At 47.9% G+C, this 15,517-nt stretch overlaps 4 protein-coding genes across 4 annotated transcripts; 3 read left to right on the top strand and 1 right to left on the bottom strand.

The window, feature by feature from the left end:
- Positions 1–528: 528 nt before the first annotated feature.
- Positions 529–1,632, top strand: serac1_0 (Protein SERAC1; the record flags this gene model as incomplete). The annotated part of the gene is made up of 1 exon (XM_014683971.1): positions 529–1,632. One exon carries the CDS (start codon positions 529–531, stop codon positions 1,630–1,632), a length of 1,104 nt encoding a protein of 367 aa, XP_014539457.1.
- Positions 1,633–1,773: 141 nt separating this feature from the next.
- prlL_2 (MFS transporter prlL) lies at positions 1,774–3,500 on the bottom strand (the record flags this gene model as incomplete). The annotated part of the gene is made up of 4 exons (XM_014683970.1): positions 1,774–2,282; positions 2,348–2,684; positions 2,750–2,934; positions 3,017–3,500. The coding sequence occupies 4 exons, from the start codon at positions 3,498–3,500 to the stop codon at positions 1,774–1,776; spliced, it is 1,515 nt and encodes a 504-aa protein (XP_014539456.1).
- Positions 3,501–4,324: 824 nt separating this feature from the next.
- On the top strand, positions 4,325–5,272 carry denD_1 (D-erythronate dehydrogenase; the record flags this gene model as incomplete). The annotated part of the gene is made up of 1 exon (XM_014683969.1): positions 4,325–5,272. The coding sequence occupies one exon, from the start codon at positions 4,325–4,327 to the stop codon at positions 5,270–5,272; it is 948 nt and encodes a 315-aa protein (XP_014539455.1).
- Positions 5,273–7,788: 2,516 nt separating this feature from the next.
- Positions 7,789–13,994, top strand: Tf2-12_4 (Transposon Tf2-12 polyprotein; the record flags this gene model as incomplete). Its single annotated transcript, XM_066130057.1, has 2 exons — positions 7,789–9,711; positions 10,344–13,994. 2 exons carry the CDS (start codon positions 7,789–7,791, stop codon positions 13,992–13,994), a joined length of 5,574 nt encoding a protein of 1,857 aa, XP_065986530.1.
- Between the last annotated feature and the right edge of the window lie 1,523 nt (positions 13,995–15,517).

Here is a 15,517-nt window from a genome sequence, read left to right as displayed (position 1 = left end):
CATTAAATGACAGAACCTCAAGTTGTATCACACAACGCCGGCCATGGCCCACGTCACAATATTGTGTCTTGTGATGCGGAGTACACATACCGTTATCAGTGACGAGTTGGTATCACGAATGCATGATGCGCTAGGATCGGGCCGTTCAACTCTGGGGTCAGATGCATTTGCGGAGGAAACTGGACGAATATGTTTGGTACATCACATGCACTCTTACCCAATCGCCAACCAAGCAGGATAATCTGTATTATGCATGTGTTGCGATGTATGTAAGCACTAATGCCTAGTGAGGCACGGCTTGACATATCCGGGCCTGATACAAAATGTCTGTCACATACTCCGTAATTGAGGAAACATAAACACTGCATGGAAAACCGTAACCGGCACTCGTTGGGCAGTAAGCCCGTTGCTGACCTGACCCAGCGCGGCTCCGTGTTGTGTCAAGCAGTCCCTCATATCATGAGCCGGCCTGTTTGTTAGAGGTCACCCTTGGCTCATCTTCTTTATCCCAATAGAATTATATTTTCAATGGGGTTTCTTAAATCAAAGCGTACTTCGCGAAACCATCGCCTGCCCAGTGGCAATTCGCCAAACCATGAGGCGCCGAACGCCGTCGTCGGCTATGAGCGCTCAGGCGGCTCGGCAGACTCCAGGCTGTCGTCTATCAACGCTCCTGATCAGTCCTTTCCGGATGGTGTAGAAGTTCTGCGTGACTGCCATGACGCCCTCGTCGATATCTGTTTTGTTCACGGGTTGACGGGCAATCGGAACAGCACCTGGACTGCTCGTGGCCAGTCCGAACCGTGGCCAAAGACGCTGCTGCCGAAGAACCTCGGCAAAGCTCGCATCATTACATACGGGTACGACGCGTATTTTGTGCGCAAATCGGTCGCATCTCAGAACGGGCTAAGCGAGCATGCTCGGAACTTCTTGAGCGACCTGACGACGGACAGAGACTTGTCCAATGCCTCGTCTCGGCCGCTGCTCCTCGTCGCTCACAGCCTTGGCGGGCTCATCTGCAAGGAAGCCATACTGCTTTCTAGAAACAACCCCGAGGAGCACCTCAAAGCCATGTTCCATTGCACAAAGGGCATCCTGTTCATGGGAACTCCGCACCGGGGGTCTTGGATGGCGGACTGGGCCAGCATACCCGCCTGGGCTCTTGGGACTGTCAAGTCCACCAACAACTTTCTGCTTCAAGTTCTAAAGACAAACGACCGTCACCTGAAGTCTGTTCAAGACAATTTCTGGTCCATGATACGGGAGCAGCAGAATAGTGGCCGTGATATCAAGGTCACCTGCTTCTTTGAAGAGCTTGCCATGCCTGTGGTCGGTAAAGAAGTCGTCCCTAAAGACTCGGCCACTCTCGAAGGTTACCATGCACTTAGCATTCACGCCAACCACAGTGACATGGTAAAGTTCAGTTCCGCAGACGATAATGGATACAGAAGGGTGCTGGGTGAGCTGGATAGATGGTATAAATGGATCAAGGATCCGGACACCCGTCAAGTATCACAACCGATGAACGAAGGCCGCGCCAGGGAACATCCCAGTTTTTCATTTCACAACAGCGGGTCCGGTGACATGTTCAACGCGCCTGGGGGCACGGTGAACAATTGGCAACGTCCCTGATACTAGACACAGATGGATGTTGCTAGGGGCGGAAGACTGCTTCTTGAAAGCATGTAGTGCTGCGAGATGGGCTTTGATAATCAGGTAGTATGGGAAGTTGTTCATGTATTCAGTATGGATAGTCACGCCCTAAGTCTACATCTAATAAATATATCTGAATCCCTCCGGACCTCGCCCTGTCAAAGTCCCGTTTGCCGCCGCCTCGTTCTCCGCCCTCTCCAGCTTCCTATTCTCCCACTTGTGTAAGTAGCGCAAGATCAATGCGAGCACGCCGACCAAGAAGCTTATCGCTGCATTGGAACTCCCGCCCGGAATGTACTGCGGGCCCTGGTCCTTGTTGTACATGTAGCTCCCGTAAATACTGGCCGTGTTGCCAATCATGTTGACAATGGCAATGGCCGCCGACCGCTTGACCAGCGGCCGCGGGAAAGAGTTGGCCACCCAGCCAACAATGATGGTGTACGCAGCGATGGAGCCCATTGGCATCAGGAACATGGCGAAGAACCGGGCACCGGGCGCTGTGGTGCCGGTGGCAATGGCGTTTCCGGCCGCCGCCACGACCATGAGACAAAAGATGTGAATCGACTTGTCCTCGGTCTTGGCTGCGGTCCAATTGACCGTGATGGAGACGAGGAACGTCGCGAACCAGGCTATGAAACGGGTCAGAATACAGAATCGTCACGTTCGGTCGACTGGGGATTTTGGAGGGACGGACCTGGAACCGTGAGCAACAGGGTAATCAGAGGGTCGTATCCCAGGGTTTGCACGATGCTCGGAAAGAAATATTGAAACGTCTGCGACAACAGACTCATGTGTGCTAGAAGAATAAAAAGATAAAGCCGGTAGTCTTTGAGGGCCAGCTTCAAGCCTTGCCAGACTGTCGTGGATTTGCCGTCATCCATCTCGTTGATGTCGGCCAAGAGCCGCCAGGATGCAAAGGCGCGTTCTTCATCGCTCAGCCAGCGAGTTGTTTGAGGGTAGTCTGGCAGGATAAACGCGGACATGATGCCAACGCCAATCGTAGCCACGCCCTCGACTATGAAAAGCCACCTCTGTTCCAGATGGTTAGCACAACCAAGGGTTCCAGAATGTTGTGGCAGGGCGCATAGAAACATACCCATCCGGCGATTCCATGTACACCGTTCAAGTCCCTCAGAACACCGAATGAAATGAGCCCTCCAAACATGTTGGCAAGTGAATTGCCGGTGTAGAGCCAGGCCACTCTGCGCGTCAGCTCGGCGCGGGTATACCATGACGACATGAGAAAGATGGCGCCGGGAAAGAAGGGTGCCTCAGCAAAACCTGCGGCAAGACATGACACGCCGTGTTAGCCATTGGACGATGCGTTCCACAAGATGCGCGACTAGAGAGGGATGCTGCTCACCCAGGAAGAAACGAATGACGATGAGGTGGACAAAGCTGCCAGCCGCGGCGTTGCAAGTAGACACGACGCCCCAAAGGACAATAGCAGAGGCCAAATAGATGGAAGGGCGGACGCGCGTGATGATGATGTTGGACGGCAGCTGCATCAGCAGATAGCCAACGAAGAAAATGGACGTGGCCAGGTTGAAGTCGGTTCCTCGCATGTGTAGGTCCTTTTCCAGAGTGCCCTGTCGGGCTTGGGCGAGGTTGGATCGATCGAGGAAGTTGAGCAAGTACATGACGATTAAACAGGGCATCATGCGCGTGTCAATCTTTCGAACGAGCCTCTTGTCCTGGGCAGCAACCCATTCCGGATCCCTGCTGGCGAATGTGCGAAACAAGTCTCTCTCTGCTTCACTTGCGCCGGGGGCAATGTCCAGCGAGACCTTGCCAGCCAGTGAGCCAAGCTCAACCCGCTCCAGCTCTGTGTCCTTGGGTGCCGTCATGACGTGGCAGGCGACGTGTTCCAGGCGTATTCAGAATTCACACCAAGGGGGGAGGCGAAAGGGCGATGGCGTTGTGCAAACTTGGACGAGAGTTGCGACGGACACTTGGTAGCACTTATATACAACCAGACCAGTCCGGTCGATCTCTCTCCCAACTTCCCGGTAGTACATGGCTGAATTTCCCCGCAAAGAATGTCAGGTCCATGGTCTCGTGTCCTGCTGCTTTGGAGAACCCTGGCGAACGGCGATGGCTCCTCCACACGTCGTTGCACCTGCACCGGAAGCTGTCAACTACCTCGAGGTGCGCCCGGCAGCGGCCGGCAGAGGGAGGATGACTACCAGATGAGCGGGCTCGAAATACCGCGGACCGACGAGAGCGAAGCGTCGCCAAAAACCGTCGACGGTGTTCCACAACTCAAAACTCGGAGGCGCACAAGCCACTGCTTGGCCATTCGTAATGACAATTCCATCGAGTACTACAACAAGAGATAAGAAACAAAGAAGCAAGTAAACAAAGTTCAGCCACTGCCTAGGTAGATGCCTTTACCCGGGACCATGGGCGCCACCACAATCGAACCAGACGGCTTCCCATCCAGGGAAGATGAGTCGAGAAAGTTGGCATCTGTGCGGTTACAATCAAGGCAAAATCGCCCCGCACCAATCGGCCAATCCTTGGGCTCGGATCCCTGGCGGGGCGCCCTCGTCCCATCTCAGCCCTCAGCACACAGCAGTCTGTCCGTCTCAACATCGCGCGTCGATTCCAAAGCCGCACTTGAGGCGTCACTGCGTGGCTCTGCATCTCCGTCGTTTGCAAAATCGCCATCATGAAGATTCTTGTTACCGGAGCCGCTGGCTACATTGGCCAAATCTTGTCCGAAGCGTTGCTGAATGCCGGTCACTCTGTAGTCATGGCCGATATTGTCGAGCCTCTTGTTCCTCCCGGCGCGAAAAGTGCCCAGGATCGCGCGACCCTTGTCCAAGTCGACTTGTTTGAAGATGCAGAGTCCGTCATCGGCCAAGATCTGGATGCCATCTACATTTTGCACGGCATCATGTCCGCAGGGAGCGAAGCAGACGTGGACCTCGGCTACCGCGTCAACCTGCACAGCGTGCTGAAGCTGCTCGAGGCTGTGCGAAGGCTCTGCCCCGGCGTGCGCGTGATATACACGTCGTCCATTGCCGCCTACGGCTCTCCCCTGCGCGGCCTGCCCTCTGAAGACACCGTGTGCACGCCCCAGACGAGCTACGGGACGCACAAGATGATGATCGAGGCCGTGCTGAACGACTACAACCGCCGCGGCTTCATTACGGCATTTGCCCTCCGACTTCCTGGCATATCTGTCCGAGGCGGAAAGCCCACCCAGGCGGCGAGCAGCTGGATGAGCGGCATCATCCGCGAGCCGCTACAGGGTCTGGAGACGACCATTCCGTGCGGGGACGACTTCAAGTGCTGGGTGTGCTCGCCGAGAAGGCTCGTCAAGAATCTCACCATTGCTCTGACCCTCCCGGCGGACTGCATGCCTCCGCATATCCGGCAAGTCCTGCTCCCGGGGATCGCTGTCACCGTACGGGAGATGCTTCAGGTATTGCGCAATGTTGGCGGCGACGAGGCTGTCAGGCTGGTGCGGAGGGAAGAACCCACCGCGGCCATCAGAGCCATGTTGGACAGTTGGCCGACGCAATTTGACGATGCAAAGGCATTGCGGTTGGGGTTTGTGCCCGACCAGCCTTTCCAAGACACCGTGCAGGACTTTGCGGATAGCTTGAAGTGAAGGGGCCAACCTACTGGTCTTGTCTTTTACTGATGTCTGGTGCGTGTGTCATGGACTACTCTCAGAAGTGAACTGTCAAGGTGGTCCATTCGCCTCTACAAGCCCATCAACGTCCGGTCATCAGGCCGAGCACTGTGTTTTAGACAGACATGCTTGCCCCCGAGTCAGTCCAAAGCCAAGGGCGGGTGATGTTATATGTTAGCCACTCTCGTATACGCGGTCGAAACAGCAGCATGAATCCATGCCCAAACCCCGCAACCCCAAACGCCACACCCGTAGTCGTCTCGAATTGCTGCCGGCATTGTACCCGTTGGCAACTAGTAGTAAGCCAACCAAGTGGCTCGTCCACTTGTCGCTGACGGGTATCCGTAGACGGGGTCAAGTCAAGGTAACCAAGGAAGGAAGGTTGCCTCGGATTTGCGGAATCTCCAAGAGACGTAGAGCAGCTCTGCGTTTCTGCTGTCGCTAGTGGGCGTACTGGATTCGACAAGGGGAAGAATATCAGGGTTACGCCAACGATTGCCTCCCTCTGTGCTCACCATCGAGACGACTATTCTGTTGTCATCTACTCACTTCGTCTCATCGGTTCCGAGGGCACGAGATGTGACGAGGCCGGCTCTTTCACAGGGAAGCCAAGCCGGCTGCCACGACTCTACCCAAGGGCAAGTCTCCGGCACTTGGCTACTCCCGATACTACAGCACGACCAAGCGTAGACCAGACATGATTGGTGACAATGATAAGACATGGATGCGCCCATACGAGAACATTACAGCCCACACAGTCACAAAGACTAGCGTCAAAGTGCGCTGCGTATCCCTTTAAATGTGCGTAGGTTTAATTTTTGTAATAAACTAGATTTCTAGTTAATAATAAGTAACTAAAATTTTAAAGATATATAAGTATATAAAAATATATTAATTTATTATTTTTAATAAAAGTATATTTAAGTATATTTAAGTATTTTTAAGTATTTTTAAATATATTTAAGTATTTTTAAGTATCTTTAAGTATCTTTAAGTATTATAAAAGAAGAGTAGGTTAAATATATTAATTGGACCTGCGTACACTTAAAGCTCAGCTATCTAACGAGCTATCCAACAAGCCATCTAATAAGCCATCCAACAAGCCATCCAACAAGCCATCCAACAAGCCATCCAACAAGCCATCCAACAAGCCATCCAACAAGCCATCCAACAAGCCATCCAACAAGCCATCCAACAAGCCATCCAACAAGCCATCCAACAAGCCATCCAACAAGCCATCCAACAAGCCATCCAACAAGCCATCCAACAAGCTATTTAACGAGCTATCCTATAAAAAACTATCCGATAAAAAGCTATCGTGCAAAGAAGAAGAACAAGCAAAAATAGGTTTCAAGATGGAAATTGATAACGTATCTGCTATTATTACAATTATAATAGCAGGTCTTGGCTGCTTATATACCGGGTTACAATATTGTCTTGCTTAGAAAGCAGATAAACAAGCCGAAGATATGCACGGTATATTATATACTTCTACTTGTAATGGACTAGCTATACCTGCGGCTGCACATATATATTACTAAATAGTAAAAATAAACTTAAAGAAAAGAGAAAAAAAAAAAAAGAAAAGGTTTTATCTCCTTTTTTTCTTACCTAATATACTTTATTTTAGCCTAAAGTTTATTTATACTAGGTCTAGTCTAGCTTTATTTAAGGTTTTACCTAGACCTTAAAGTTTTTAATAGCCTAAAGTTTATTTATATTAGGTCTAGGCTAGCTTTGCTTAGAATCCTACCTAGACCTAAGCTTTTAGCTTAAGTTTATAATATACCTTTTTACTTACTTATATTACTAAATAACCCCCCCTTCTAGAGCTAAATATATATATGCTTTACCTCTACTCTTATTTATTTTAGCCCCCTTATAAGGTATAAAACAGCCCCTCTAGAAAACAAAAATATTTTTGCCTACTTATTATAACTTTCTTTTTTCTCCTCTTAGCTATCTTAATATTTTAATTATTTTAATTAGAACTTGTTACGACCCAGCACGTAGGCTGCAGGTTGGGCCGGCTGCATGGAGCCGCCGGGCGGCACAGGCATGACGGGCCACGGAACATTGGTCGGCACGACAGGACCAATGGGAAGGACGCTCAGTTATTATAAGTGAGCATGCACAACGCTCACCAGTGTTTGGAAGTGAGCATCGAGGATGCTCACCTCCGCGATAACTAGCAACCGTAGTATATAGGGACCCCCAAATTCGCTTCATAGATAGCCTCTAGCTCCTTAGCTTTCAACACAGATCATTACATTGAATAAGCCTCGCTTACAACTCTTTGACTCTGATCACTTGGTTACGGTCTACGACCTATTACCAACGTAACACCCAACTGCTCAGATTGACTGCCCTAGTGGCTCTGCCAACATAAACTACGACTAGTTTATCCCTTGGGAACCTTAGCCGTTACACGTTGAAAGCTCTTGTTCAGACTACTACCGCGTCACTCTGAGCAATACCTGATAACTGTCAACATGGCACCACGCGAGACTACCACCGCATCTGGATCCAATGAAACCCGAGAGGGACCAACCACCATCTCTGCTCACGACATGCTTGCTGAGATCATACGCCTTCGGGAACGGGTCCAACAGATGGAAGAAGAACGGCAGGAACAAGCCACGACTGCGGCCACAATTAAAAAGGACTTGGGAGAAATCCTTAGACCCAGGTCACCAGGACCGTACGACGGATCCCCGGGTGCGCTTCAAGGATTCCTCACTCAACTCAGGGCTTACCACCGACAATTCCCGACCAAAATGGAAGAATCCTCTGCCAAGGTACTGCACGCAGGAGGGTGTATGACGGGAGTGGCACTCGCATGGTTTGAACCCATTATGAGGGACTACCTTAACAAAGAAAAAGACGACCGCGAAGAAGAAACCAACACCATTTTCGAAAGTTACGATGAATTCGAAAAAGCTATCAAAAAGGCCTTTGGAACAGTTGACGAAGCTAGGGCTGCTGAGTACTACATCGACGGGCTCAAGCAGAAGGGATCGGCATCCGATTATGCCGCTCGCTTCAGACAACTTGCATCTCAGCTTGACTGGGAGGACGAACCTCTTATGTCAGCTTTCTATAAAGGACTTAAGGAAGAAGTCAAAGATGAACTCTACAGGGAGAACAGACCAGACAACTTATCGGACTACATCGCTATGGCGGTACGAATCGACGACAGACAGTATCAGCGACGCATACAGAAGAAACAGGGTAAAGGAACCTGGAGCCCTGCCAAAGGGAAGAGTTACCAAGCCAATCAACGCAGAAAGCGTGACGAACCTATTGCCTATGGTCACACTCTTAACCCTGGACGAATGGAGCTTGACGCTACCAAGAAAGACGACAAAAAGGAAAAGAAATGCTACAACTGCGGAAAACCAGGACATTTCGCCAATAAATGCAAGAAACCCAGGAAAGAATGGAAGCCAGTACCAGAAGGAGGTAAGAAACAACTCAATTCTACTAACCAACAGAAAATCGAAGTTACCGAATCAGAGGTGGAACATAAGAACCTCAACTGGACCTTCTGCTATGACGACAACTGCTACGTTCACATGAGCAGCAAACAAGAAAGAGGATGGTTTCCAAAAGAACCAAGAAAACCAAAGAAGAAAATTATGAACTTCATAGGAAACGGACTGCAAGTAGCCAAACAACTGGTACAAGAAGACCTGGACGAACAATCAATGGAAAAGAGAACGCTTGCAATGACGGGACGAAAGGAACTCCATGAACCAAAATCGCCAGAATATTTGGACGAAGACTCGCACCAAGAAATTCTCGATTGGGTGCGACAACAAGCAGAAGCAAGGAAGAATCGAAGGGAACAACAATATAGGGAGGAGCAAGACGCACAAATCCTCACCACCTTCGACGAACCGGAAGATAGAGTAAGGGAAATGAGCGTCGATGACGACAACGCAATCCTAGATACTCCAGAAGCGTCCGAAGACGAACGAAGCGAGGAAGAAACGCCTGCAAGGCTGACAGCCACACAAGAACAAGCTGTACAGCGATATTTCCCCGCACCAACAGGAAAACATTTCGCAATTCCTATTCTAGCAGTGGACACCACCACGGCAATGGAAAACCAGACACTATGGTTTCCGGAAGGAGAGAAGGAAGACGATCCTAGACTCTCACCAAGACACGCGGAACATACACGTTTAGCATGGGCATCATGCGCGTTTGCAATGTGCCAGGCACACTTTCAAACCAAGGCACGATTGGATGCGTTTCCGATCAGGATGAAAGGATATCCGATCAAAGCACCATACTTCAGATGGGAACTCCTAGAATGGAGAGTGAAGATAATCAATAACGATCAAACGATGATCTTGGAACCCGATTCAAACACACCCATCAAATGCCGAGCTCATACAGATCCTACGGACGTATGTGAATCAGACACATGCCAGTTACATGTACATACGAAGAACAGGCAGTGGCATCAGTATGTGTATGAGGGAAAAATCCCAACACACAGAAGGGAGTTACTACTCAAGTCACCTCGATGTGAAACAAAAGACCACATGGTATGCCCACTACCTAATTGTTCAGAACATATGGTAGATAAGGCCAGGGAATGGCACAAGTGGCAATGTGGAACACCAGCAGCATACAAACGGACACAGCGAGCATTAGACATACTCGAACAGAAAGACCCCAGGGGAACCACAGAATCAACATACCACAGTGAACAACAGTTGGATAAGTGGTACAACGAACAGAAGTTCAACCCCAGATGCAACAGGAAATATGCGGTAAACTGCGACAACCCAAGATGCGAAAAACACGGAGAAATGAAAAACCAAATTTACAATCGCCTATGTCAAATGTTTGACGATGGGTTTTGCTTCAAGCACCCGCAAAACGGAACTGGACCTACAGAATGGTACCAAGAAATGAAACGACAAATCGCAGAAGAATCTATTCCGGAAAACTCAAAAAACGAGGCACGCCATCTGTAAAAGGGCTACAGGCTGGCATGAAAAGAAAGACGCTAATGACCCTCAACGCAACCCAGAACGGACGAAGCGACAAAATGGTATTAGACGCCGAAGTCATGGGACATCGCGTTCGCATACTTGTGGACAGTGGCGCGATGGGCAACTATATCTCACCCAGAGTTGTGAATCGTTACCAACTACCGTGGAAACACAAAGAGGCACCATACGAGTTAACTGATATCGAAGGAAAACTTTTTGCCTATAATGACGGAATCATTAACCAAGAGACTGATCATCTCGAAGTACAGATTCAAAGTCATTCAGAAGTGATTCAACTCGATGTTATGGACGTATCGGAACACGACCTAGTGTTAGGGTACCCATGGTTATGGGAGAGTAACCCACTGATCAACTGGAGGACAGGCCAACTGAAGTGGAACGAGACTTCAGGCCAACAGAATCAGCAGAATTCGGAAGAAAGAACGAAATTTCGTCATAACTTAGCTCATGAACAGAGTTCTGAAGAAAAAGAACCTTCAAGCAAGTTATCCAAGGACCAACGACAACAAACAAGCGGCAGAAAAGCAGTCAAAACAATTGGATCCACCGTAACGACCTCGACGGCGCTACAAACCGGGATACGAACAACAATAAGCAACAAGAAGACAAAAGCCAAGATCCGAAAGGTTATTGCCACCTTAAGGAAAGACCTCGCGAACACAAACAAGAAACTCGAAGGAGAAAAGAGGAACGAGAACGATAAAGACGACAAAAGCCCAATAACGAAAGAAGAAAGACTCAAGAATATCCCTAAGGAATACCGGAAATACGAAAAATTATTCGCAGAAGAATTAGAAACCGGATTACCAGAACACAGCCAATGGGATCATCAGATTGAATTGATAGACGGAAAGTCGACAACATTCCATAAGATTTACAACTTAAACGCAAGAGAACTCGAAACACTACGGGAGTACATCGACGAGATGTTAGCGAAAGGCTACATCAGAGCATCCACATCAGAAGCTGGATACCCAGTTATGTTTGTTCCAAAGAAAAACGGGAAACTGCGGTTAGTAGTGGACTATCGGCGATTGAACGCGATTACCATGAAGGATCGAACACCGTTGCCACTAATATCGGAACTACGGGACCGATTGCACGGAATGAATTGGTTCACCGCTTTGGACCTGAAGGGAGCATACAATTTGATTCGAATAAAGAAAGGCCATGAATGGAAGACAGCCTTTAGAACGAAGTTCGGACTATTCGAATACCTGGTAATGCCATTCGGGCTTACCAACGCACCAGCGACATTCCAACGAATGATCAACAGCGTACTACGAAAATATTTGGACAATTTTGTGGTAGTGTATCTGGACGATATACTGATCTTCTCAAAAACCCTGGAAGACCACAAAAGACATGTACACAAGGTACTACAAGCGCTACAAGACGCGAAGTTACTAGTGGAACCAGCAAAAAGCAAATTCCATACCCAGGAAGTAGACTTCCTAGGACACACGATACGACCAAACGAGATACGAATGGAAAAGACAAAGATTGAGGCAGTAAGGAACTGGCCAACACCGAAGAATGTCAAGGACATACAAAGCTTTAGAGGCTTTGCGAACTATTACAGGAGATTCATCAAGAGCTACGGCGAAATCGCAGCACCCTTGGATGAACTCACCAAGAAGGATAAGCAGTGGAATTGGAACGATGAGGCGCAATGTGCCTTTGACAAGATCAAAGAACTCATCACATCCGAACCTGTTTTGAGAACCTTCGACCCAGAAAAAGAAACGGAACTAGAAACCGACTCATCAGACTTTGCTCTAGGAGCACAAGTTGGACAAAGAGACGATGACGGAAAACTACACCCTATTGCGTTCTACTCGAAGAAACTTCATGGAGCAGAACTCAACTACCCCATCTACGACAAAGAATTCCTAGCAATCATCAATGCTTTCAAGGAATTTAGACACTATCTCATGGGAAGCAAACACAAAGTTAAGGTGTATACCGATCATAAGAACATCTCTCATTTTGCGACGACGCAACAATTGAATGGACGACAAATTCGATGGGCCGAATATCTTTCAGAATTCGACTACGAAATCATCCATCGAAAAGGATCCGAGAACGGACGAGGAGACGCTCTAAGTCGAAGAAGCGACTACGATACAGGAGTACCTACAGCAACAGGACCACTCCTTGAGATCAATAAAAATGGCAATTTCCAGCAGAAACAACTGAATGCCATATTGAAAGTACAGAAAGAAGACCCAGTATACGGCAAAATACACCAATGGGCAACAGACAATATACAACACATTGGGGACGTACCGACGGGATGCACATGCCACCCAGGAGGAGTACCAATGTATGGAGAGAAAATCTGGATACCACCAGAATTACAAGAAGAATGCATCAAAGAAATGCATGAACATCCAGTCTACGGACATCAAGGAATCCGCAAGACACTGGATAAGATACGACGACAATACGATTTCTCAGGAATCAAGAAAATGGTCGAAAAGGTTGTCAACGAATGCATACAATGCGGAAAAAGTAAGGCTTCACGACATAAGCCATACGGAGAACTGCAACCATTACCAGTACCAACACGACCATGGGAATCGATAGCTTTCGATCATATTACGAAGCTACCAATGTCAAAAGAACCAATGACCAACGTGGAATATGACAGCATATTCGTGGTCACGGATAGACTCACAAAATACGGATACTTTTTACCGTACAGAGAAGCAAGCAATGCAGAAGAACTTGCATATGTGTTCTTACGAACAATAGCAAGTAACCATGGACTGCCAGAAGAAATCATATCGGACAGAGGAAGTACATTTACTTCTAAGTTTTGGCAAGCACTTATGGCACAACTTGGAACGAATCACAAGTTAAGCACCGCATACCATCCACAGACAGATGGACAGACGGAAAGATTGAACCAGACGCTTGAACAGTATCTACGATGTTACATCAATCATCAACAGGACGATTGGGTTAAATGGTTACCTACAGCGCAATTGGCTTACAATAGCTCGATATCAGAATCGACAAAGCAAACACCAGCCTACGCCAATTACGGATTTAATCCCGAAGTATTTCGAACACAGCGCGAAGGACCGCAAGCAGAACGAGCGATGCTGCAAGCAGATGAACTGAAGAGATTGCACGAAGAAATGCGACACGAATTGGAATTCGTACGAAACAGAATGGCACAATACCATAATCGTAAAAGATCGAAGGGACCAATCTTTGGGGAGGGAGACATGGTCTACCTACTCCGACGAAACATCAAAACAACGCGACCAAGCGACAAATTGGACTACAAAAAATTAGGACCATTCGCTATCAAGAAAAGAATATCGACAAACAACTACGAACTTTCATTACCAAAGACTATGAGGAATCATCCTATAGTACACATTTCACTTCTTGAGAAAGCACCAAACAATGCACCAGCAGAAGAAGACATCGAAGTCATGAACGAAACGGAATATGAAGTAGAACGGATCTTAGACATGAGGACAAGAAACAAAACACGCCAATATCTCATTAAATGGAAAAGCTATGGAGACGAGGAAAACACATGGGAACCTACGGAGCACCTGAAGAATTGCCAGCACCTATTACGGCAGTATCACCAGCAGCATTCAACAAGGCATCCCCAAACACAGCGTTCCAATCCAACACGTCAATAGCGCCTAGAGATTGCGCATCGATAACAGCCTCGGATTCGCGACGCTCCTCCTCCTCCAACTCATCCAGCGATTGCAGACCCAAGCGAGTCATTTGTTGACCCTTGGTAACCAACTGCCGCTTTTGGCGGCGCAGTCGCGCTAGACGGGCCAGCGCTTCATTCAACTCAGCCTGAGCCTTGAGCATTTGCTCTTCCGCTCTCTCTTCCTCCTGATCCAAACGTTTCGATTCGGAAATAATGCGACCAACTACAAGGACACTCATTAGCAAAAAACAGTGACACACAAAAAGGACACCTACGCGAGCTAATCGCGACACCAGAAGCATCACAGGAACGCCCCCGCCGCACGCATTCCCCGCACTTGGAGGAACGCTCAATCATCTTGCAACGAAGACCACGGGCGGAACAAAAGGAACACGGCATGACGTCGTAACCAAACGATTCAATGGAATCAGCCAAGCGATCGTTCCGTAAGGTAGAAGGAGCCTTCAACGAGGGATCTTTTCGCTTTCGGGTACGAGGAACGACGGTACGACTGGACATGGCGTCAGAAGGACATCACAAAGGATGAAAAGAAAGAGGAACTTACCAACGAAAAGAAAAGGGCAGAGGAACTACTTATGAAACAAGGCCTAGGTCTTGAGGACAAGACCATGGGAGAGGGGACATCGTGTTACGACCCAGCACGTAGGCTGCAGGTTGGGCCGGCTGCATGGAGCCGCCGGGCGGCACAGGCATGACGGGCCACGGAACATTGGTCGGCACGACAGGACCAATGGGAAGGACGCTCAGTTATTATAAGTGAGCATGCACAACGCTCACCAGTGTTTGGAAGTGAGCATCGAGGATGCTCACCTCCGCGATAACTAGCAACCGTAGTATATAGGGACCCCCAAATTCGCTTCATAGATAGCCTCTAGCTCCTTAGCTTTCAACACAGATCATTACATTGAATAAGCCTCGCTTACAACTCTTTGACTCTGATCACTTGGTTACGGTCTACGACCTATTACCAACGTAACACCCAACTGCTCAGATTGACTGCCCTAGTGGCTCTGCCAACATAAACTACGACTAGTTTATCCCTTGGGAACCTTAGCCGTTACAGAACTGCCTAATTACCTCTTTGCTTATACTCTTATTGCTATTTTATCTTAAAACGTTTTTTCCTTAAGCTATTTTATTTATAAATATAAAAAAGAAAAAAAATATTTATTACTATTACCACGCCTAACCTAACGCCCCTAAACCGCCCCCTTAGCCCTGGCCGTGATTACTACCTAGGTAAGTATATTATTAAGAGCAACTTAAATAATAAAAATCTCTCTAATAATAATAAAATACCTAACCTTTATATATTTTACTACTAATAAATTATAAATATAAGTAAAGGGAGATATATACCTAGACCTAATATAGCTTATAAGGCTTATTATAATACTTATAAATACTATTACTAAGAAACGTATATTTTTACTAGGAATATGAAATTATGCTATTAATAAAAAAAAGTTATATACTTAT

The sequence above is a fragment of the Metarhizium brunneum genome, chromosome 2 (assembly GCF_013426205.1).
Source record: "Metarhizium brunneum chromosome 2, complete sequence".
NCBI classification, from domain to species: domain Eukaryota; kingdom Fungi; phylum Ascomycota; class Sordariomycetes; order Hypocreales; family Clavicipitaceae; genus Metarhizium; species Metarhizium brunneum.
Note: the sequence above shows the minus strand (reverse complement) of the source record. Positions and strands in the feature narration are given on the sequence as shown.